General features: G+C 41.3%; 1 protein-coding gene across 6 annotated transcripts in view; it reads right to left on the bottom strand.

Annotated features, from left to right (window-relative positions):
- usp34 (ubiquitin specific peptidase 34) overlaps positions 1 to 25126 on the bottom strand; it is a 269588-nt gene that overhangs the window by 97999 nt on the left and 146463 nt on the right. For all 6 annotated transcript variants that reach the window (XM_041211861.1, XM_041211887.1, XM_041211870.1 and 3 more), the window contains 4 exons: positions 22352 to 22456; positions 11213 to 11268; positions 11003 to 11123; positions 6853 to 7036 (listed from right to left, as the gene is read on the bottom strand). In XM_041211861.1, the coding sequence (XP_041067795.1) occupies positions 6853 to 7036; positions 11003 to 11123; positions 11213 to 11268; positions 22352 to 22456 (466 nt within the window). The remainder of the gene's footprint in view (positions 1 to 6852; positions 7037 to 11002; positions 11124 to 11212; positions 11269 to 22351; positions 22457 to 25126) is intronic.

Raw genomic sequence — 25126 nt, 5'->3', positions numbered from 1 at the left:
AACATCCCAGCTTGAGCAGACAAATAGAAGGCAACATTCATGCCGTATTTAAATGTTAGTTTGATGTGCTCACTAACAAGAGAAAACCCATTATCTCCCTTCGGTTTAAATAACATCACCATTGCTGAATCCCCCACTATTATCTTGGTCATGATCACTGTCCAAAAGCTTAACTGGTCCAATCCATATTAATATCTAGGTAACAAGAGTGGTGAAAAGGCTAAGCAGTCTGCAATGGGTGGCTCACCTCTTGAACTCTCAGTATTTTCACCATCTATACGGCTTTGATAGCATACCCAACCCTCTTCCACCTACTTGTATTACTGAGGTCAAGAGCAGCAATGTCATGTTGTCATGTAAACACCATCATTCCAAATTCCCCATCAAAAACAAAGTCACAAAACATCGAATTTGAACACATATTGCTGTTCTTTCCAGAGTTCAAATTCTAGGAATTCCCTACCTAACAACATTGTGAGATCATTTTCACAAGATCTGAAGTGATTCAAGCAGGTTCACCACCACCAAGGAATACTTGGAATTAGCAATGAATGCCACCACTCAAGCATTTCCCACAATCTGAAAGCAAAACAATCTGTAAGAAAGGTACCATTTTCTGGAAAGGGCTGCTCCATGCTGCTATGGTGCAGATCAGGAGTCTTCCACGAGTAACTAAACTACATGGGCCTTTATTAAACTAACTACCTCTTCATTTCTTAGCATACAAATGTATTTTCTGTGATGGAAATTTCTATCTAGCTTGATGCAATCAAATGTGAAATGAGAATTAGTATTAGAAGAGGTCCGAGAACTTCAATCCACTATCAAAACAATGGAGATTGTGAGAAAAAAAGTGTTAGCCTTATGAAAGCTTAGAAACTGTCAGTTGTTAGAAACTATCCATTCTTAACAATCACTATTAAATATCAAGTAGAATATGAGCTAATTTCTAGCCTGTATTTTTTTTAAAAAGTGACCAAAGTTATTTATTTAAAATTCAGTATCTACAGCTAAAGGGGTGTGAAAAGAGGTGAAATTGGTCTGCATCAGCAGTACAAACTGGCTTGTGGAGAATCAGCAGTCAATTTTTCACCATGCCTTAGCTTCTTTTCACTGAAGTTCACAGAACTATAATTCAAACTCTTTTTGGAGATCAATTTCCTAGGCTCATTGCCACTTTTACATGGTTTAAAATTAAAAATCTTGGCAATATTTTCCACGCTGATGGAAAATAAACACTGGTGCGATGAAAAAACGGCTGCTGATTCTCTACAAGTCAGTCTTATGCTGCGGCATGGATCAATTTCACCCCATTTAATTTCTTAGTGGGGCCAACCCAAAAAAGGTTGAGAAATATTTATGTGCAATGTATTCTATGGCTTATAGGCAACTGAGGAATGTAAATCAATACTGCAAAGGATACAAATCAAGAATTACAGGTTGTGACAGCAGTTTTGCCTTGAAAGAAAATCCATTAATGGGTTTCAACCGATATATATTACTAAATTTACTTGGTGAACAAGTGCTTTTTTAAAGAGAAGAATCAATACATTGTAACATAAAATAGATATTCACCATCAACATTAACAACAATTTGCATTGCATTTTTAAAATAGAAAATATATTGGCACTTCTCAGAGGAGGGAAAACAGCAAACAAACAGGATATATAAAGCAACAGATGCTGAAGCATGGTGGGAGACTGAGGAGGATTGGTTAGAGATGGAGTTAGAGAAGAAGAGAAAATTAGAGGAAGAGGGCTATCGGAAGTTCCAAAGAAGGGTATGATGTCTAAAGACAGTCACTATTAGTGGAGTGAAGATAGGGAGGGAAATGGCCAGAAGATTGCTGAAACAGACTGAGAAGAGGCCATTGAGAGAATTGAAGATGGGAACAGGAAGCTAGCACAAGTTTGCAAACCTCTGGGCTGATGGTCAGTAGGACTTGGTGTGAGATCATAAACCGCTTGCACTTAAGAACGTACTCAAGAATGGAGTTTGCAACCACCTGATCCCGGAAATTTAGATCACACTAAATCCACAGGTTTCTGTATTGTTCAAACAATATAAATGCATAAAAAAGTTCCTTTCCCAGAAGATTGCTGAAACATTGCTTTGCCACAGGAAGAGATCATTTCATTTTTTAAGGGAAAAAGCGGATGAATATCTGAATCTGGATGAATCAGACTGCTGGCCAGATCCAGGACTATGAGGACAACAGGATTTAGACTGCTTTAACCAAGAACCTGCATGGATACAATGAGCTGAATGGCCTCCTTCTGTGCAGCAAACCTTCAATTATAAGGCTCTAAATGCATCAATGCATTGTGGTGCTGTTAAGTGAACTTTGCTTGTAGGATTGCTCTTGTTGCCTTAACTTCATTCTTATGCGTTAAAACTAGATTTTATATTTAAAGCTTCATTTTTGGAACTGCAGAAGTGCTTTACAGGTAGCAGGTTAACATTGGGTTTATTATTAAACATCAATGACTTTAAAAGCGGGTAAGTTTAAGTGATTCAGGATGCAATCTGGAAGAAGAAATGGCTAAAGGTAAAGTGCAACATAAAATGGCTGTAAACAAGCAAACTATAAGAGAAGTAGGGCTACTAAAAGATGAAAAGAGCAAATATAATGGTATTATGCAAACATAGCAAAAATACTTGAGACCTTTTACCAAAGATTTTATGATGAAGGACCAAGGTAATTATTTTAAACCCACGGCAGAACACTTTGGGAAATCACAGTGACAACAAAATCACCACACAACTGTAATCTCAAAGGTGGATAGTTTTAATGGTTTCTGGATGCAAAGTTCCGTATCCCTTTGTTGTATTATTTGCATAAGTATATGGTAAATAGCAATCGACAAATGGGGTTAGCAGGGTTTAATCTTGAAGTTCTAGCATTACAACTGACATCTGTGATTGCAATGCCTACCCAAGAGCAACCTTCAATTCCTCTTCCTTGCCTGAAGGAAACCTTTGGACTCATTCAGGGTCTTTTAACAATAACAAGGTGATGGTCAGTAACTCTCAGAATCATAGAACAGCTACAGCACAGAAAGCCATTCAGCCTGTCATTTGTGTGCTGGTTCTCTGAAGGAACAATTCACCTAGTGCTACTCCCCTGCCTTCTCCCCATAGCTCTGCACATTCTTCCTTTTCAGATAATAATCCCATTCCCTCTTGAATGCCTCGGCTGAACCTGCCTCCACAACACTTTCAGGTAATACATTCCAGATCCTAACCACTCGCTGTGTGAAAACATTTTTCATGTCGCCATTGCTTCTTTTGCCAATTACCTTAAATAAATGTCCTCTAGTTCTCAATCCTTCCACCAACAGAACAGTTTCTTCATATCTACTCCCTCTCGGTCTCTCGTGATTTTGAATACCTCTATCAAATCTGTTCTTCTCCAAAGAAAACAATGCCGCTTTTCCTATCTAAGTCACTAAAGGTCCTCAACCCTGGAACCATCCTTGTGAATCTTTTCTGCACCTTCTGTAATACTTCACATTATTCCTAAGCTGTGAAGCCCAGAATTAGACACAATACTCCAGTTGAAGCTGAACCTGTGCTTTATATAGCTTTATCATAGCTTCCTTGCTTTTGCGCTCTATGCCTCTATTTATATAGCCTCAATGCTTTATTAATTGCGCTTTCAACTTGTCCTACCGCCTTCAATGATTTATGCATATATACACCCAGGTTCCTCTGCTTCTACACCCCTTTAGAGTTGTACCCTTTATTTTATATTGTCTCTCTGCATTCTTCCTACCAAAATAAATAACTTCCCACTTCTCTGCATAAAATTTCATCTGCCACTTGTCCACCCATACCACCAACTTGTCTATGCCCTTTTGAAGTCACAATATGTACAAGATTTTTATGATCCGCAAATATTGTAATTATGTCCTGTACAGCAAGGTCTAGGTTATTAACATATATCAGGAAGAGGTGACCTAACACTGATTTTTGGGGAACTCTGCCATAAACCTTCCTCCAGTCCAAAAAAACCCCATAAATTACTATTATAAATGCAAAAAACTGCGGATGCTGGAAATCCAAAACAAAAATAAAAATACCTGGAAAAACTCAGCAGGTCTGGCAGCATCTGCGGAGAGAAACACAGTTAATGTTTCGAGTCCGTATGACTCTTCAACAGAAATAAGTAAAAATAGAAGAGGTGAAATAAAAGCAGATTTTAGGTGGGGGGAGAACAACAGCTACCTCTCTGACTCTTCTCCCCACCCCCCCACCCAACCAGCTTATATTTCACCTCTTTTCTACTCTTACTTAATTCTGTTGAAGAGTCACATGGACTCGAAATGTTAACTGTGTTCCTCTCCGCAGATGCTGCCAGACCTGCTGAGTTTTTTCCGGTATTTTTGTTTTTGTTTCGTAAATTACTATTCTCTGTTTCCTGTCACTCAGCCAATTTTGTATCCCTTTCACTTCATGAGCTCTAACTTTGCTCACAAATTTGTTGAGCGGCACTTCATCAAGTGCCTTTTGGAAGTCCATGTACGTCACATCAACAGTATTACCCTCATCAATCTTCTCTGTTACCTCATCAAAAAACTCAAGCAAGTCCGTTAAACACAATTTGCCCTGAACAAATCCATGCTGGCTTTCCGTAGTTAATCCACCTTTGCCCAAGTGACTATTAATTTTATCCCGATGTATAATTTTTATAAGCTTCCCCACCACCGAAGTTAAACTGACTGGTCTGTGTTTATGGGCTTATCTTTACAGCCTTTTTGTACAAGGGTGTAATGTTTACAATTCCCCAGTCCTGTGGCACCACATGAGTCTAAGGAGGATTAGAAGACTATGACCAGTGCCTCCACAATTTCCACTTTTACTTCCCTCAGTATCCTTGGATGCATCTCATCCAGTCCTATTCCCTTATCAACTTTTAAATATGGACAGCCTGTTCAGTACAATCTCCTTATCAATTATAAACACTTCAAGTGTCTGTACCTCTTTTTTCACAATTACCTGCACAGCACCTTCTTCCTCCGTAAAGACAGCTGCAAAGTATTCATTTAATACCTCAGCCATGCCCCTTGCCTCCACACATCAATTCCTTTTTTGGACCCTAGTCGACCCCAATCCTCCTTTTATCATCATTTTACTATTTATGTGCCTATAGAATACTTTGGGATTCCCTTTTATGTTAGCTGCCAGTCTCTTCTCATACTCCTTTTGCTTCTCTTCTTTGCTTTTTCAATTCCCCTCTGAACCTTCTATATTCAGCTTCATGACAGGTATCCTTACTGTTCCGCCACAATGTAGTGCCCTTGGTTTGGACAGTTTAATTTCTCTTTAAAAATGGAAAATATATCAAAGATCCCTTAAGCATTTTATTTCAAATAAGTAGGACTAGGTACCTTGATTCAACATGGTAATGTGTCTTTTTAAAAAATGATAGCATACTTAGAAATCTTGTAAGATATTTACAAAATCAAAAAGGTGACTATGGATGGGGAAACTGTTTGGTCCGTAGTAACGAATGCACCTAAAAAGATCCTAAGATTCCTTCCTCTCCCACCCACCCTCCGACTGTTGCATCTAATTGTTTTTCAAAGACTGGAGGGTTTTCATCCCTGCTACCCTATCTGTAAGTTTATTTAATCTGATAATCACTGTACCAAGAAAACCTTCCTGGTATCAGTCCTAAATTTATCTTTCACAAGTTAAACCCATTTCTCTTCATTCTACTCTAATGATTCAAATTAGTATTTCAAATTTAGCTTTCATATGCCAAGAATTATCTTGGATATCTCTAAATAAGTAAGACTCAAAGGCTTCCTTTCCAAGCTGAAAAGTCCAAGTTTCTCCAGTCTTTCCTCATATTTCAGACCCCTGACATAGAGGATGAGCTCTTCTGCATAGAGCCTCCAGCAACTAAATATCTCACTTGTTTCCTGGCAACCACAAATAGATACAATACTCAGAATGTGTACTGACCAGAGAACTGTGCAGATTGATCATGACTTTCACTTGTTTGTATGTCACTGTTTTGACTATGTAGTTCTACATCCAAAATGGCTTTATTGATTGCTACTTTGTATTGATTGGGCATGTTGAGCATTAACTCCAGTAAGGTTCCTTGGTCTCTTTCTGTTTTATCTGTAGCTACTTCAATACCATTTATAGTGTGTTTTTATCAATTTTTGCTTCCTAGTGTGTTTTATCCATTTTTGCTTCTTATGAGCAGTACTTCACACTTTTCTACAATAAGTTTCAAATCCAATTGGTTGACATACTCATTTTATCCAAATTGTTTAATAATTCTATTTAGCTCCCCACAAGTTTGAGGTCATTTCCAAAATTTGACAAACTTGTCTTGAGCTTTTGGATCCAAGTTTTGATGCAAGTTAGAATGGCAGCGATCTCAACTTAGAGCCCTGGGGCACCCACTTAGTACTTCCATCCACCTTGGTATAACTTATCAAAATACTTGTTTTCTACATTCCAACTCAACAATTCCCAAATTCTACCTTTAATCCCAATGTTTTGATGTTAACTATTAGCCTATCATGCACAACTTCTTCAAATGCCTTTTGGAAATCTAGGTACGGAGTTTAACCACAGATGACTTGGATTGCACTTCCTCAAAGTCAAGGAGCATGGTTAGGCAGGATTTTTCCCTTCTAAAACCATATTAGCCATTTAAAATCACTTCTATTTAGTCTTGAGCGTGCTGATCTATGCATGTATCTGTCCTATATGCTCAGCATATTTCCTTTTAAGGTATTACGTTTAGTCTTTGTAGAAAAATTGCTTTCTCGTTTCTTTGAATTTAGCCCATTTATTTTTTTTCATGCACAGTTATAAATTTTCCTTACACTGCATATGCTGTGCCATCACCCAATTGTGTAGCAACCTGTAGTTTTCTGCTGAGCCCTTCACCATTTCCACTAACAAATCATAGGCTGCTGCTCTGGAGGAATGGGACTTGCACTTTGGTTGTTGTCTGTCCTTCAGGCTTGGCAGCAAAAACAGGAGATTGAACACATCCCTTAGGAATTCCTACAATAAAAGCAGATGAAATATTGCTTTGGACACTGTATTTAGCAAGCACTAAAATCCATTGAGCTGACTAAACACACCTTGAATAGACATGTTTTGTACTGCTACTGGAGGTTGAACACAGCTAGGAATTTCCACTATAAAAGTAGATCAAATATTGTTTTGGACACTGTATTTAGTAAGCACTAAAATCCACTGAGCTGACTGCACACACCTTGAATAAACATGTTTTGCATTGCTATTAAAATTAATTATGCGTCTGATTTATATCAGCAAATTGGCAATATAGCACCAGATGGTGCAGGTTTCTTTGGTGTGATTCTTGCTTTGTACTTGAGGCAAAAGATTTGGACCAAAAAGCAAAATTGTACATCTGTATAGTCAGCCAAAGTGGGCTGCACATGCATTTACGTTTTTTTTGTAATTTTTCTCATGAATTAATAAATTTACAACCTTAACAATATGCAACATTTGCGTAACTGGAATTGGAAGAGAAACATTCAAAATGAATTTGAATGAGTTTATCCGTAATTTTTTTTACTGTTTGGATTCTGTAACTTTTGATGGGCAACTTTTGGCTTCAGTATATTTTCATGTTGAATACTATTGCAGATATCAGTAAGTCAACTTGAAATTACAGGAATTCAAGGGATTCCTTGTTCAGTTGAAAACTTCTATGACTTTTGCAATAGGTATTCTGCAAGTCCTCCCCCCAATGAAACATGAATATTGATATTTGTGATTACAAGGAATTCAGCCACAATATTGAAAAGAACATAAACGTTTCATAGCAATTTCTTCAGAATTAGCACCTCACTTGCTTCAAATGTAAAATGTTTTCTTCTTTTTAATGATTCTTAGCAAGACATAGTTTCATCAATTTATAACAATACTAATAGAATATTTCTTAAATTATAAAAATAATCACTGGTATTTTCTCAAAAATACAACTTTTTATGCAACATAGCCGAGATTTCGTAAATTAAAATAATAGTAATCATACCTGTAACACAGACATTCTGTCTATTTTCTCTTGCTACATGGGTTCAGGGACATTGGAACAGGAGGAGGGCAGTCAGACCCTCTAGTCTACTCTGGCATACAATTAGATTATAGTTGACTTGTACCAGTTTTCTTTCATATCCTTCGGATACTCTTACCCTCAGTAGCATCCACAGCCTTTCAGGGAAGCAAGCTCTAGATTTCCATGACCCTATGAAAACATGATCTTCAGAATGTTCTATCTCTAATATTAAGATCAGTCCCTTTTGTTCTGGATTTCTCTACCACAGGATCTACCCTGTCAAACTCTTTTATTAGTTTAAAGGCTGGGTTTGCTGCCAAAGCCATGCTTACACAGTTCTAGTGTTTTACTCTGGGCAGGGTTTAGGAGCATGGGGCAGGGTTATGGTCTGGAACCCAGCAAGTGTAGATTTCTTTGGCAGTCTTTGAGTTTTAACTCCTGCCAGTGTGAAACTTCTTCTTGTATAAAATTAGGAAAGGGTAACAATAAATTGGGCATTTAATGTAATTTTATCTGTTATAGCAATGTTGATCTATAACAATGTAATTGCATATGACCCTAACACAGTCCATTGTAGATTTTTAGAACCATTCTTCACAAAGTAACCCAGAAAATTGTAAAAGGGATTGATCCTGATGGCTTTAAAGCAGATCTGTGAACCCCTTATCCTGTGAACTCCCCACCATCAATCCAACCTCCCGACTGCGCTCTTCCCTCCAGTCGTAACATTAATATCATTGCTCCTCGGCTGCAACATTTCCCGGGGCCTTCCCCACTCGATACACAGCGCAGACATCTGGGGGGGTTTTCTCAGGCATGGAGAGGAGGTTTTGTATTCACATGGGGCAATTAAGTTCTCCGAAATTGATGTAATTTCTGGATCCCTGTTACATTGTTCTGCTGGCTCAACAGGCTTTAAATTTCTCGCAGGCCGGTGTACATACACAGTCACGTATTGGCGGTCATCATCCCTTCGCAGGAGACACAGTGTAGTTTAAAACACCTCAAAGATCACCAAATTGTCTTTTAAACTCATCGGAATACTTCAGTTTGTAAATAGTGACATAGAATATAAAAGCAAAGACAAATTACTGATTAAGCCTCAGCTGGTGTATTGTGGACAATTCTGGACACCACACCTCAGGGAGCATGTAAAGGACTTGAAGTGGGTACCGAGACAGCTTATGTGAATAAGACCATAATACGTAGGAGCAGAAGTAGGCCATTCGGCCCATCAAGTCTGCCCCGCCATTCAATGAGGTCATGGCTGATCTGATAATCCTCACCTCTACTTTCCTGCCTTCTCCCCAGAACCCTTGATTCCCTTACTGATTAAAAATCTGTCTATCTCTGCTTTGAATATACTTAACGACCCAGCTTCTACAGGCCTCTATGGTAAAGAGTTCCACAGATTAACTCCCCTCTGAGAGAAGAAATTCCTCCTCATCTCTGTTTTAAATGGGCGACCCCCTTACTCTGAGATTATGCCCTCTGGTCCTAGACTTTCCAACAAGAGGAAACAACGTTTCAGCATCTACCTTGTCAAGCCCCTTAAGGATCTTATATGTTTCAATAAGGTTGCCTCTCATTCTTCTAAACTCCAAAGCGTACGGGCCCAACCTACTCAACATCTCCTCATAAGAAAATCCCTCCACACCCAGAATCAACCTCCTCTGGACTGCTTCCAATGCTAGTATATCTTTCCTTAGACAAGGGGGCCAAAACTGTTCACAGTATTCTAGGTTTGGTCTAACTAGTGCCTTGTATAGTTTTAGCAAGACTTCCCTATTTTTATACTCCATTCCCTTTGAAATAAAGGCCAACATTCCATTTGCCTTCCTGCTGAACTTGTATGCTAGCATTTTGGGATTCATGCACGAGGACTCTCAAATCCCTCTGTGTTGCGGCCTTCTGCAGTCTTTCCCCATTTAAATAATATTCAGCTCCTCTATTCTTCCTGCCAAAGTGCATTACCTTACATTATATTCCATCTACCACTTTTTTGCCCGCTCACTTACCCTGTCTATATCCCTCTGTAGACTCTTTGTGTCATCCTCACCACTTGCTTTCCCACCTATTTTTGTGTCATCTGCAAATCTGATAGTACATTCGCTTCCCTCATCTAAGTCATTAATATATATTGTAAATAATTGTGGCCCCAACACTGATCCCTGTGGCACTCCACTAGTTACAGGTTGCCATTCTGAAAATGCCCCCCTTATCCCAACTCTCTGTCTTCTTATAGCTAGCCAATCCTCTATCCATGTTAATATACTGCCTCAACACCATGGGCTCTGATCTTATTAAGTAGCCTTACGTGCTGTACCTTATCGCCTTTTGGAAGTCCAAATATATTACATCTACTGGTTCCCCTTTATCTATCCTGCTTGTTACCTCCTCAAAGGATTCTAATAAATTCGTCAGGCATGATTTCCCCTTCATGAAGCCGTGCCGACTCTGCTTGATTGTGTAACATCGATGTTACATGGGGTGAAGGACTTCAATTACGATGAAAGGTTGTAAAGTTAGGACTGCTTTTCGTGGAAGAGAGAAGGGTTAAGAAGTGACCCAATCAGGATTTTTAAGATGATGAGAGGTTTTGAGGAGTAAGTTGGGAAAAAATATTTCTTCTGGTATGTGGATCAATAACTAATGGTTATGGGTTCAAAATCATTAGAAGTAGAACTAGATGGGAGATGAGGAGGAATATTTTAATTCAGAGTTGGTGGTGGAAGCTGATTCCATAAATAATTTTAAAAGTGTGTTGCACAGGATTTAAGGATGAGGAACTTGGAGGATTATGGACAAAAAGCAGGAATGGGAGAATCAAGCAAAACTATTCTATCAAAGAATCTGGGTAGGAACAACAGGCTGAGTGGCCTCCTACTGTGCAGTAAATTTCTGAGATTTTTATAATAATCACTAAAGAACAAATCGGTTACCTGTCCCTCTCGGGAGAATTTAAATGGAGGCTTATGCTTTATGACCACAGTGCAGAGTCGCAGGAGTCCTGTAAGCCCATCATCTTCAATGTTACTGTCCTGTTGATCAAGAATTTCCCTGCTACAAAAGGGGAAGGAAAAGGAGTTAATATGCAACAGTGCAACAAAATAACAGTCCTGAGAAAAACTTCAAAATTTATGCTGACAAACCTACGAATGCAGTCAGCGAGATGTCTTGCCAAGGCATCCAGATCTAGCAGCGTTGTCTGCAGAGAGAATTCAACACTTACACATGTACAGGAACAACACACATTTATATAGTGCCTCTAAAGTAGCAAAATGTCCCAAGGAACTTTACAGGAGCATTATCAAAAAAAATTAGATACCACATCACACAACAAAACATTAGAGATGACCAAAAGGGAAGCAGGTTTCAAGGAGTATCTTAAAGAATGAAAAAAAAGTCAAGTGGGAAAGGTTCAGGAAAGGAACTCTAGTGCTCAAGGGCTCAGGAGTTTAAAAACATGACTGTTAACGGTGGAACAGTGCAAAAGGCCAAAATTGGGAGGAGCTACAAAACAGTGGTCTATAGTTTTTGTTGTAACTCAATAATTAGAAGACAACTCCAATTTAACAATGATGCAAATACTATCAAAGCTCCTCTGGCACTGTTCAAACTGAACCAGAGGGTATACAGCACTATCCCAAGTGACATATAATACATTATCAAGTCAACTAATTTATACTGACGCAATAAATAGAATTTGTATTTATTATTTTCTGGCCGTTCAGGTGGTAATTTCAAGCTCAAAGATCATGGCTTTGAAAAGTTGTACACAAAACATTGATATGAAGATGGAGTATATTGAAGATTACAGAATCTCACAGTGCAGAAGAGGCCCTTCAACCCGAGTCTGCACTGACACGTGAGAAACACCTGTCCTACCTACCTAATCCTATTTGTTATGACGTGCCAAGTGCTCATCCAGGTACTTTTTAATGGAAGTGAGGCAACCCGCCTCTATCACCCTCCCAGGCAGCGCATTCCAGTCACCACCCTCTGGGTAAAAAAGTTTTTCCTCACATCCCCCCTAAACCTCCTGCCCCTCACCTTGAACTTGTGTCCCCTCGTGACTTGGCCCTTCAACTAAGGGGAACATCTGCTCCCTATCCACGCCTCTCATAATCTTGTAGTACTTCTTGATCAGATCGCCCCTCAGTCTTCTCTGCTCCAACTAAAAAAACCCAAGTCTATCCAACCTCTCTTCATAACTTAAATGTTTCATCCCAGGCAACATCCTGGTGAATCTCTTCTGCATCCCCTCCAGTGCAATCCTTCCTATAATGTGGCAAGCAGAATTGCAGACATAACTCCAGCTGTGGCCTCACCAAGATTCTATACAACTCCAACATGACCTCCCTACTTTTGTAATCTATGCCTCGATTGATAAAGGCAAGTGTCCCAAATGCCTTTTTCACCAACTCACTAACATGCCCCTCCGCCTTCAGAGATCTATGGACACATACACCAAGGTCTCTTTGTTCCTCAAAACTTCCTAGTGTCATGCTGTTCATTGAATACTTCCTTGTCAAATTATTCCTTCCAAAGTGTATCATCTCTCACTTTTCAGAGTTAAATTCCATCTGCCACTTATCTGCCCATTTGACCATCTTCCTGTATATCTTCCTGTAGCCCAAGACACTCAACCACACTGTTAACCACCCGGCCAATCTTTTAGTGTCATCCACAAACTTACTAATCCTACACCCAACATAGTCATCTATGTCGCTTATATAAATGACGAATAATAGGGGACGCAGCACAGATCCCTGTGGTACGCCACTGGACACTGGCTTCCAGACACTAAAGCAGCCTTCTGTCATCACTTGCTGTCTCCTACAACTAAACCAATTTTGAATCCACCTTATCAAATTACTCTGTATCCCATGTGCATTTACCTTCTTTATAAGTCTCTCATGTGGGACCTTGTCAAAGGCTTTGCTGAAATCCATATAAACTACATCAACTGTACTACCCTCATCTATACACCTGGTCACCTCCTCAAAAAATTCAATCAAATTTGTTAGGTATGACCTCCCTCTGACAAAGCCATGCTGACTACCCCTGATCAAACTTTGCCTATCCAAGTGGAGGTAGATTCTCTCCTTCAGAATTTTCTCCAATAGTTTCCCTACCACTGACGTGAGACTCACTGGTCTATAGTTCCTTGGCTTATCTCTACAACCCTTCTTAAATAGCGGAGCCACATTAGCTGTTCCCCTACTAAACGTCATTTATATAAACGACATAGTGGGGGGTAGGATTAGTAAGTTTGCGGATGACACAAAGGTTGGCCCAGTGGCCAGAGAGGAATTAAAAATTTGGGTCAGAGCCCCTGCAATCTCCTCCCTTGCCACTCTCAGCAGTCTGGGACACAAATCATCTGGATCTGGAGGTTTGTCCACTTTTAAGCTTGCCAACACCTCCAATATCTTGTCACTCCCTATATCAATTTGCTCAAAAATCTCGCAGTCTCTCTCCCTGAGTTCCATAACTTCATCCTCAATCTCTTGGGTGAAGACGGATGTGAAGGATTTGTTCAACACTCTACTGATGTCCTCTGGCTCCACCCACAGATTGCCCCCTTGGTCCCTAATGGGCCCTACTCTTTCCCTGGTTATCCTTTTCCCATTGATATACTTGTAGAATATCTTGGGATTTTCCCTACTTTTACCAGCCAGAGCTTCCTCATCCCCTCTTTGCTCTCCTAATTGCTTTCTTAAGCTCCACCCTGCACTTTCTGTACTCCACTAATGCCTGTTTATTTGCTCTCCTTGTACCTGCTAAAAGCCTCTCTTTTCCTTCTTATCAAATCCTGAATATCTCTGGTCATCCATGGTTCTCTGGGCTTGTTACTCCTTCCTATCACCCTACGGGGAAAACGTTGAGCCTGTACCCTCCCCATTTCCTTTTTGAAAGCCCCCCCACTGCTCTCCGGCAGATTTCCCCACAAGTAGCTGTTCCCAGTCTACCTTGGCCAGATCCTGCCTTATTTTACTAAAATCCGCTCTCCCCCAATCCAAAACATTTTTTTGCAACTTGTCTATTTCTTTGTCCATAACAAGCTTAAATTGTACTATGTTGTGGTTGCTATCACTAAAATGCTCCCCAGCCACCATCTCAGCCACCTGTCTGGCTTCATTCCCCAGAATTAGGTCCAGCACTGCGCTGTCCCTTGTTGGACCCTCTACATATTGACCTAAAAAGTTCTCCTGCACACATTTCAAGAAATCCACTCCATCCAAGCCCTTAACATTATGTCCATCCCAATTAATGTTGGGAAAGTTGAAATCACCTAATTGTTATTGTTTTTACACACCTCCGCAAACTGTGCACATATTTGCTCCTCAATTTCCCGCTGACAATCTGGAGGTCTATAATAAACACCTAACAATGTGGATGCCCCTGTTTTATTCCTAAGCTCTACCCACAAAGCTTCATTTGATGCCCTCTCCAAGATATCATCTCTTCTTACTGCAGTAACTGACTTCTTAACTAATAATGCAACGCCTCCTCCTCTTTTACCCCGTACCCTGTCTCGCCTGAAGATTCCATATCCTGGAATATTGAGCTGTCAATCCCACCCCTCCCTCAACCATGTCTCTGTGATAGCTATCACGTGATAATATTGCAATGGTACATTTTAGATGTTGGGAACTGAAGAATTGTTGTTTACAAACAAAGAAATTAACAATTTTTTAAATTAAAAATTATGTCAATTTAATTAAAAGTGAAATGATATTGTTCAATAATAGGGAATAGAAACATAGTTGTAATGTTACTGGACTATTAATCCAGGGATTGGAATAATGCTCTGGTGAAATGAGTTCAAATCCCACCACTACAGTTTGGGGAATTTAAATGAAAGTAAAATAAAGCTGGAATAAAAAGCTAGTCTCAGCAACGATGACCCTGAAAGATCATAAAAACCGATCCAGTTCACTAATGTCCTCTGGGGAAAGAAATCAGCTGTCCTTACCCAGTCAGGCTTACAAAGGACTCCAGACCCACTGCTTTGTGGTTAACTCTTAACTGCCCTTTGCAGTGGTACATACGAACATACGAAATAGGAGCAGTAGACCACTTGGCCCGTCGAGCCTGCTCCGCAATTAAGATCATGGCTGATCTGTTTGCATTACTAATTAATTAATTATACCTAGGGACCACGTATAACAAAGACATACCTTGCCAGGTTGTCCTCACTAACAACTAGGGACTTGTGTGAAAGTTGGGAAAGCGGTTGCACAGACCAATCAAGAAACAGTCTGACATAGTCATATTCATAGAATTGTACTTTACAATGTCCAGACTCTTCCATCACCATCTTTGGGTATGTTCTGTCCCACCAGGAGGACAGATGCACAGTGGTATACAGTTGGGAGGGAGTGACCCTAGGAGTCATCAACAATGACTCCAAAGGTCTCATGGTATTAGATCAAAAATGGGAAAAGTAAATACCCTGTTGATTCTCCTCCTGCAGGGGAGCCAGTGGCATAGTGGTAATGTCACTGGACTAGTAATCCAGATACCCAGACTAATGCTCTGGGGACATGGGTTCAAGTCCCATGGCAGCTGGAATTTAAATTAATTTAATAAATTAAAATCTGGAATTATAAAGCTCAATAATGGTGATCATGAAACTCACTGGTTCACTAATGCCCTTTATGGAAGGAAATCTGCCATCCTTACTTGGTCTGGTCCTACATGTGACTCCAGGTCCTCAGTAATGTGATTGACTCTTAAATATCCTCTGAAGTGGCCAGGCAGTTGAGGATAGGCAACAAGTGCTGATCTTGCCCAGTTACACCCACTTTCCACAAAAGAATAACAAAAAAATCACCCACCTACTGCCCTCCCACAACTGATGAATCAATGCTCCTCCACGCACTTGGAAGAATCACTGAGGGTAGCAAGGGCAAAGAATATACTCTGGCTGGGGGGCTTCAATGTCTGTCACCTGGGGCAGTAATGGTGCTAAGTCCTGAAGGACATATCTATTAGACTGGGTCTGCAGCAGGTGATGAGTACTCCAACACGAGGGGGAAATCTACCTGACATCATCTTACCAATCTAACTATTGCAGATGCATCTGTCCATGACAAAACAGATAGGAGTGATTGCCACCTGATTTTTCTGGAGATAAATCCCATCTTCACACTGAAGACATGCTCCATGGAGTTGTGTGGCATTGCCATCAGATTCAGAACAGATCTACCAATTCAAAACTAGACATAAAGAGTCATAGCTATTGCAGCACAGAGTGAGGCACAGTTGGCCATCAGCAGCAGTAGAATTGTATTCTACAAGCTGTAACCTCATTGTGCAGCATATCCCTCATTCTACCATTACGACCAAGCCAGGGGACCAAGCCTGGTTCAATGAGGAGTGTAGGACAGCATGCCAAGCATACCTAAAAATGAGGTGCCAATCTGGTGAAGCTACAACTCAAAGGCTACATGCATGCTAAACAGCACAAGCAGCATGCCACAGACAACTACATGATCCCACAACCCACAGTTAGGATCAAAGCTCTGCCACAACCAGTTGTGAATGGTCATGGTCAATTCAACAACCAACCAAAGGTGACGGTTCTGTGAACATTCCTATTCTCAATGATGGTGGGGCCCAGCATGCCAGTGCAAAACCAAAGCTGAAGTGTTTGCAAACATCGTCAGCCAGAAGTGCCAAGTGAATGAATCATTTTGGCTTCTGCCATAAGTCCTCAACATCAGAGATGCCAGTCTTTAGCCAATTTGATTCACTCCACCTGATATCAAGAAACTGCTCAGCACACCAAATGCGACGAAGGCTGTGTGCCCCAACATCACCCATCTGGAGTGCTGAATACTCATGTTCCAGAATTAGCCACACCCCAAGTCAAATTGTTCCAGTACAGCTACAACACTGACATCCACCTGACAATGCGAAACATTGCCCAGAATCCAATCTGGTCAATTATTGCCCCATCAGTCTACTTTTGATCATCAGCAAAGTAACAGAAGGCATCATCAACACCGCTATCAAATGGCACTTGTTCAGCTTACCAATGCTCAGTTTGAGTTCGGCAAGGATCACTCAGCTCCAGACCTCATTAAAGCCTTGGCCCAAACATGGACCAAAGAGTTCAATTCTAGAGGTGAGGTGAGAGCGACAGCCTAGACATTAATGTAGCATTTGACCGAGGATGGCACCAAGGAGTTCTAAAGTCAATGGGAATAAGGGAAAAAACTCTGCATTGGCAGGAGTCATATCTAGCACAAAGAAAGATGGTTTTGGTTGTTGGAGACTAATCATCTCACCCTCAGGACACTGTTGCAGGAGTCCCTCAGGGCATTGTCTTAGGCCCAGCCATTTTCATCTGCTTCACCAATGGTCTTCCTTCCATCTAAAGGTCAAAAGTGGGGACGTTCGCTGATAACTGCAGTGTTCAGTTCGATTCGCACTCCTCAAATGATGATGAAGCAGTCAATGGCTGCAAGCGGCGAGACCTGAACATTCAGGATTGGGCTGATAAGAGCCAAGTAACATTTGAGCCACAAATATGCCAGGCAATGACCATCTCCAACAAAAGAGAACCTAACCATCATCCCTTGACATTTAATGGTATCACTGAATCCCCCACCATCAACATTCTGGGGGATTATCACTGACCATAAGCTTAACTGGACCTCTGACTACAAGGCCAGGTCAGCAGCTGGGAATTCTGCAGTGAATACCTTACTTCCTAACTCCCCAAAGCCTGTCGTCATCTACACGGTCACAAGTCAGAGGTCTGATGGAATACTCCCACATGCATGGATGAGTGTAAATCCAATAACATTCGAAGCTCGGCACCATTCAGGACAAAGCAGCCCACTTGATTTGCACCCACTCCACCAACTTAAATATTCACTCCCTCCACCACTGGCAGACCATGTCTTTTCTTCTCCGCCGATGCTGCCAGACCTGCTGAGTTTTTCCAGGTAATTCTGTTTTTGTTTTGGATTTCCAGCATCCGCAGTTTTTTGTTTTTATGTCTGTAGTGTGCATCATCTACAAGATGCACTGCAGCAGCTTACCAAGGCACCTTCTACAGCACTTTCCAAAGCCATGACTTCTACCAGCCAGATTAACAGGGGCAGCAGGCAGGTCGGGGCACGACCACATTCAATTCCCCTTCAAATCACACACCATCTTGACTTAGCTGTCTGTTCTGGCAAACAGCACCCTTTCCCCTTAGAGATGTAAACTGGTTCTGTACCATCTTAATTTTTTTTGAACACCTTCCACTGCTATTCTGCCCAGTAACAGACTCACTGTGGACAGTCTGTCTCATCCTGACATAAATCTAGAACCTTTGTAGCCATTACCATTTCTCCCTTTCAAACTCTATGTTGAACTCCAGCATATGATTTGCTCATGATCATATTGAGTCCAGCAGGCTCGAGGGACTATATGGTCTGAAACCCGTCGCTGTTTGTTATGTTCTTGCATCTAACTACAGGCTCCTCAAACACAACCAGGCTGTTAACTAAATCTACTAATTACTCATTACTAAATCTAGTATAGCACCCCCCTCAAACCTTGCTGACTCTAGGCATATCATTGCAAAAAACTATCTTGAGCACACTCAAGAAATGCACCATCTTTCTGACATGAGTTGGTCAGCTTATCCCAATCCACACACAAATTAAAACATACCACATTAAAACCACTGTGTATTTACTATTTGGCCAGTCCCTGCATTTATACAATCACAGCTGCTACCATGGGCCCTATATACACAAATACCACCACAGTCTTAAATTCTTTTCTATTTTATAATGCTATTCATAAAGTCTTCAGCCTATTTACCTCTCTGCTAAACCACCCTTCGCAATGAAGTCATTTCGTCCTTAATTACTAAGGCTATTCCTTTCCCTCCTCTATTTTCCCCATCAACCTTACAACCTGGTATATTTAGTTCCCAGTCCTAACCGTCTTGCAGGCATCTCTATAATGGTTACCGTCTCATACTGCCACACCAGGCCCCGACAAGTTGAATTTGTGCCTGCAGTTTATTCCATTTGTTCCTTATACTCTGTGTTTGCATTAAACACTTACTTGGGCCAAATACCATAACGTGTCCTTCAATTCTAATGTTTTCCCCTCGTTTCTTATTAGTCTTTCCTGGTTTAATTTCTTTACATCTTTTAGACACTTCAGGTAAAAGGAAAACTAAGGCACAATTTCTGACTGTCATTTTATTTTCTTCCCTTCTGTTTGCTTTCAAACTGTTATTTATGCTACTTTTCCCATCTGAGCACCCCTGCCCCAAATTACTAGTTAATAGTCCTCGGGCTGAATTTTCCTGGCCCCTAATGGCAGGCTTGGAGGCAAGGGATCCAGGAAAATGGTGGGTAACCTGGGAAATGGATCGGCTGCCTGCACCACGGAAGCAGGAAACCAACTGGTGTATCTAAAACCCCAATTAGGAACGATTTGTAGGCTCACTGGCATTTTGCCAATGGCAGAGTAGCCAACTACCAGATCTGGAGGCCTCCAGTTTAATCAAAGCAGCCTCCCTGCAGCAGTCCAGGGCGGCATTGAAGCCAAGGGCTCCATGCCCCAAAGGGGCAGGAGACCCTGAGGGCATATAAGGCAGCCCCCTGTGGCCCCACCAGAGGCGTTTCGCCTCTGATCTGAGGGGCCTACTGGCTTGGCCCTATAGCTTATTAATTTAGTTTGAACCTTCTGAGGGCACCTCCATGTTGACATCTCCAGCTGCCTCAGCAGCACCCGCCTCTCCCGGTAGGGCTGCCGAGGCTCTGGAGCTGCTGGCCTTCAGGCTGGGCTGGCAGCATCGGAAGCCCGCCTACCATCCTTAATAGGATGGCAAGCACGGAGGCAGCCAATTAGAATGCTGCCTCCTGGAATATCACCAAACTGGTCTCACTGCCAGGTCCTGATGTCTGCAGCAAATTCCTGCTCCACGTCCACAGTATTGATTATTTCTAGTAGGCCCCTAGTCCAGTTCTGAAGAGCCCATTCCAAACTCAAAGATACAATTCCTTCCTGTCCCAGTACTGGTATTCTTGTCCCATGAAAAGGAATCCCTTTTCCCACACCACTCCTACAGCCACATGTTTATGTTTCTAACCATCTTATTCCTGTGGCAATTTGCACATAGTTCAGGTAATAAGCCAGAGATTGTAACCCTTCAAGTCCATTCCTTAATTTAATTCCTGGTACACTCCAAACAGGACCATCTGCCTAGTCTTCTCCATGTTGTCCCAACATAAATCATAATGACTGGATCTCCCCCACATCCCCCTCCCTCCAATAACCTTTCAAGCTTGCTAGGAATGCTCCTTACTCTGACATTAGGTAGACAATGTGACATGTGGGACTCTCAATCATACTTACAAAAGGATGCTATCTCTCCCCCAAAATTATTGAATTCCCTACAACTACCACATTAGCTTCCCCTACTCAAATTTCGGCAGGTGTCTGTTCAAGGTGCCATAGTCAGCACTTTGGTCTTTAGCCCTATCCTCACAGGTAGCAAGTACATTGCACCTGTTGAATAGAATCAGTTTCTGTAGATTCTTCTTCTCTATCTCACCCAGGCTCCACTTATTCTGTACACTATTAGTCACTCCCACCCCATTCTGGACCTGTGCCTCTCTGCAAGATGCGACCAAAGTCTGGAGCAAACTGCCCAGATACTTCTTCCTTTCCCTTATAGATACTTCAACTCAACAACTTTGAGCTAGAGAGAGAAGAGACAGATATTGACTACAGATATGTTTGCTCAAGGCAGTCTCTCTGTTCATAAGGTCCCACATACCACAGTCCAGATACATGACCTGCTATGCCAAAACTTAACCTAGATTATTTATATTATCTATGTTTTAAAGTTCGTTATCAGTTTATTTTCTTTTTCTACAAACTAGCTTGCACTAAACACAATTACTGTTATATACTTGTTGGCTCAAACTTACACAAACTACTCCAAGTATTGGAGGCAAAAAACACTGCCTGCTTCCTTGTCTGAATCAAATTCCCACTCTCACCAACTTTTACATACTGCTTCTGATGCATTCCATTCATGGCCACTGTGAGACCAATCTCAATGAAATAAAAAATGACTTCAAAGGTCCTTTTATATATATATATATATATATATATAAAGAGCATTGCACATAATCTAAGAGTAATCTAAGTTATTGAAAACCATCTCCTTTGAGAGAAAGTTAGCTAGATGACAGTCCTGGCTGAAGTCCAATTAACATGCAGGTCTGTAACTAAATAAGAGACTTTGGGCCGTAACTTCTTCAGAGTGGCAACCAGTGTCGGATTGCCACTCCGTTCCCAATTACTTACACTAAATTTCTTCCATGCCTGTCTCGCCTGACCTTCCGACTCAGGCCTGGCGAGATCCAGGCAGCACAGCTGTCCTTGAGGTCCAGCGTTGCAGTCCAGCAGAGTTGGATTTAAGAAGGACTTGCCCCCTTTGTTACGGCAATAGCTTCCATAAAGCAGGTAAGTTAAAGGTCCAGGTGAAATTGACAGGCCAAGAAAAAGGTAAGTGTCTAGGTAAGTGGATAGGATTTGGGGGCTGGGGCAGGTCAGAGATTGGGGGAGAGGGGGGTGGAAAATCAGAGATTGGGGGGAGGTGAATGGAGGTCGGAGGTCGAGAATGTGGGGGAATCCTGTGGAGGTTGGTCTGGGTCTTTACAAAAGTTACCCAGTAGCCCGAAGCACTTTTAATTCTTCTAACTTTTTCTGTAACGCAGCTGGGAGCATTCAAAATTTGGGATTTAAACTGAGCAGGTGGGGTGGGGGCGGTGGTCAGGCAGGAGTGGAGCAGGTAAGCAGGAGAGTCGGGAGGGGAGTGGTGAGCATGAGGGTCAGCAAGTGGGCCGCAGGAAAGACAAGTGCTGACAGTTTTGGACTTCAGGAATTGACATGAGTGAATTTCAGTTGTTAATTGCACACGATTAATCATGTCAGGCTTGGCTCTCGTCTGTTAAATTTCCTGTCTTGGGGAGTCTACCAGCTCTTTGCCTGTGATCAGAGTGGCAGGAAGGCTCATTTAACCATCAGGATGTGTGCAGCTGTCATAACTAAGTGTGCAACAATAGATGAACTGTTGTGTGACACAGGCACGCAACTTAGAGGAAACACTAAGAAAAATATAGAAGAAACTCACTATTCAGATTATCAGAGCTGATCATCAACTAGACCATCTTTAGTTGAAACAACAGGCTATTGTTATATCATTATTTTTTTAACATTAGGGAACAAGTGGAGTCACAACTGCATACCTGACTAGCATCTTTTACATGAATGTTATCAATCAGCTTACAAAGTAACCAGAAATATTCCTTGCAACCTGCTCGCAATAATGGCTCTTCTTCATAATCCACCTCCTGAAAAAAATAGAACAATGGTTTTAATAGCAATACTGGACTGTTAAAGTTTACATTTGAGACTTACATTTTTATTTCCGCAGTTTTCTCTCAAAGTTTACTTTATGTAACATTGTGCCTAAAGAGATAATGTTACAACTCTTTCTCTAGGATTTTACAGTACATACAGTAGATTTCAAACATATTATCACTTAATCCAGTTTTTAATTCAAGTATTAAGAAATTCATATAATTTTCAACAAAAATTGTTGAATTTTTCCGCAATTTGTATCAAATTCCATTATACTTCTGTAAAGTGATGCCAGACAGTTGAGGCACATTAAGCTAATTCTGGTTAGAAAGTAATCATAAAAGTGAAAAATTGACATAAAACTCCCTCAGTTTTTCTCCCCACACAAAAATGATTTTTCACAACAGCAATTTATGGTTGACATGGGAAACAAGATGCTCCTAGGACTCTAAACCATAATGGAATATGCTTGCACCCTATGGATGGTTAGAATCATAGAATGTTTACAGCACAGGTGGTGATCATTTGATCCAGCGGACCAGCTCTCTGTAAGAGCAATTCACCCAGTGTCACATCCATGTCTTATCCCCTTTGCCCTTCAAATTTTTTCTTTTTAGATAATGATCCAATTATCTTTTGAAAGCCACGGTTTAATCTGCCTCTACGACATGCTCAGGCAATGAACTCCAGATCCTAACTGCACACAGCGTAAATATTTGGCTACTTTTCCCAATCATTCTAAACCAGTGTCCTCTGGTTCTCGATCCTTCCACCAATGGGAATAGTTTCTCCCTACTTTGTCCAGACCCCTCATGATTTTGTACACCTCTATCAAAACTTCTCGCAACCTTCTCTTCTTCAAGGAAAATAGTTCCAGCTTCTCTAATCTATCTATGTTCCTGCAACCATTCTTGTGAATCTTTTCTGCAGCCTCTCTAATGCCTTCATATCCTTTCTGAAGTGTAGCATCCAGAACTGGATGCAATACTCCAGTTGAGACCAAACCAGTGTTTTATACAAGTTTATCATAACGTCCTTGCTTTTATAGTCTGTGCCCCTATTGATAAAGCCCAGGACCCCCTATGCTTAATTAATCGTGCTTTAAACCTGTCCCACAGCCTTCAATGATTTATTCACATAACCCCCAAGTTCTTATGTTCTTGCACCCCCTTTAGAATTGTACCCTTTATATTGTCTCTCCCTATTCTTCCTACCAAAATGAATCACTTCACTTTTCTCTGCATTAAATTTCATCTGCTACTTGTCTGCCCATTTCAGCAACCTGTCTATGCCCTTATGCATTTTATCACTACTCCCCTCACAATTCATAATACTTGCAAGTTTTGTCCCACCGGCAAATTTTGAAATTGTGCCCTCTACACCGAAATCTAGGCCATTAATATATATCAGGAAGAGCAAGGGCATGAAAAACAACTGTTCACCCCTACTGTTTCCTTTCACTCAGTCAATTATATATCCTTGATGCTACTGTCCCTAACATTCCATGAGCTCTGACTTTGCTCACAGGTCTTTTGTAGCACTCTATCAAATGCCTTTTGGATGTCCATGTACACAACAACAGCATTACCCTCATCAATCCTCTATGTTACCTCAGCAAGAAACTCAAGCAAGTTAGATAAACACAATTTGCCCTTGACAAATCCATGCTGGCTTTCTTAAACCTGCATCTGCCCAAGTGACTGTCAATTTTGCCACAGGAGGGGGGCATGGGAGGGGGGTGGGAGGTAAGGGGGTGCGAGATGGGTTGAAGAGAGGACGAGGGAGCACAGGAGGTGACGAGGGGGACGTGGCAGGGGTTGAGAGGGGGCTCGGGATCAAGAAGTGGCAAGAGAGAGAGAGCAAGAGCTTTGAAGAAGAGTCATACAGACTCGAAATGTTAACTCCGTTTCTCTCTCCACAGATGCTGCCAGACCCGCTGAGTTTTTCCAGCAGTTTCTGTTTTTGTTTCAGATTTCCAGCACCCACAGTATTTTGCTTTTATCTGATTCTAAGTCTGGCTCACTCCCAGTCTCGGTGTTCTCATTGGGGGAGTGGATGGTGTAGTGGTACTGTCACTGGTGCTAGTAATCCAGAGACCCAGGGTAATGCTCCGGGGACCCGGGTTCGCATCCCACCATGGCAGATTGTAGAATTTGAATTCAATAAAGTCTAATGATGACCATAAAACCATTGTCGATTGTTGTAAAACCCCATCTGGTTCCCCAATATCCTTTAGGGAAAGAAATCTGCTGTCCTTACCTGGTCTGGCCTACATTTCCTTCTCTCAAGGGGCTGGTGAGCAAATTTCAGAAAGATAAAGTTTGGCACAGCATTAAATATGAATTTTTTAAAAAAGGCTGAGGAATGAAAAACAGCTGAGGTTAATTGATAATTTTTAAAAATGAGTAATAAGTATAAATGGTCATTTGAGTGTGAGAGGGGGTGTGTGTGCATGTCTAACTCACTCCAGTCTCAGGGTACTCACCCTGACAGCATCCATACAGCAATGTGGTTGACTCTTAAATGCAATAAATGCTGGCCGGGCAAAAAAAAAAACCCTCATCCCACAAACCCTCACCCCACAAACCAACAGGGTGAGTACCCAGAGAGAAAAAAAGTGGAAACTGGCCACACCCACACAAAAATTTTGGACAAGCCTA

This window comes from Carcharodon carcharias, chromosome 2 (genome assembly GCF_017639515.1).
Source record: "Carcharodon carcharias isolate sCarCar2 chromosome 2, sCarCar2.pri, whole genome shotgun sequence".
Lineage (NCBI taxonomy): Eukaryota > Metazoa > Chordata > Chondrichthyes > Lamniformes > Lamnidae > Carcharodon > Carcharodon carcharias.
The sequence above is the reverse complement of the archived record's forward strand: the minus strand, read 5'-3'. Positions and strand labels throughout refer to the sequence as shown.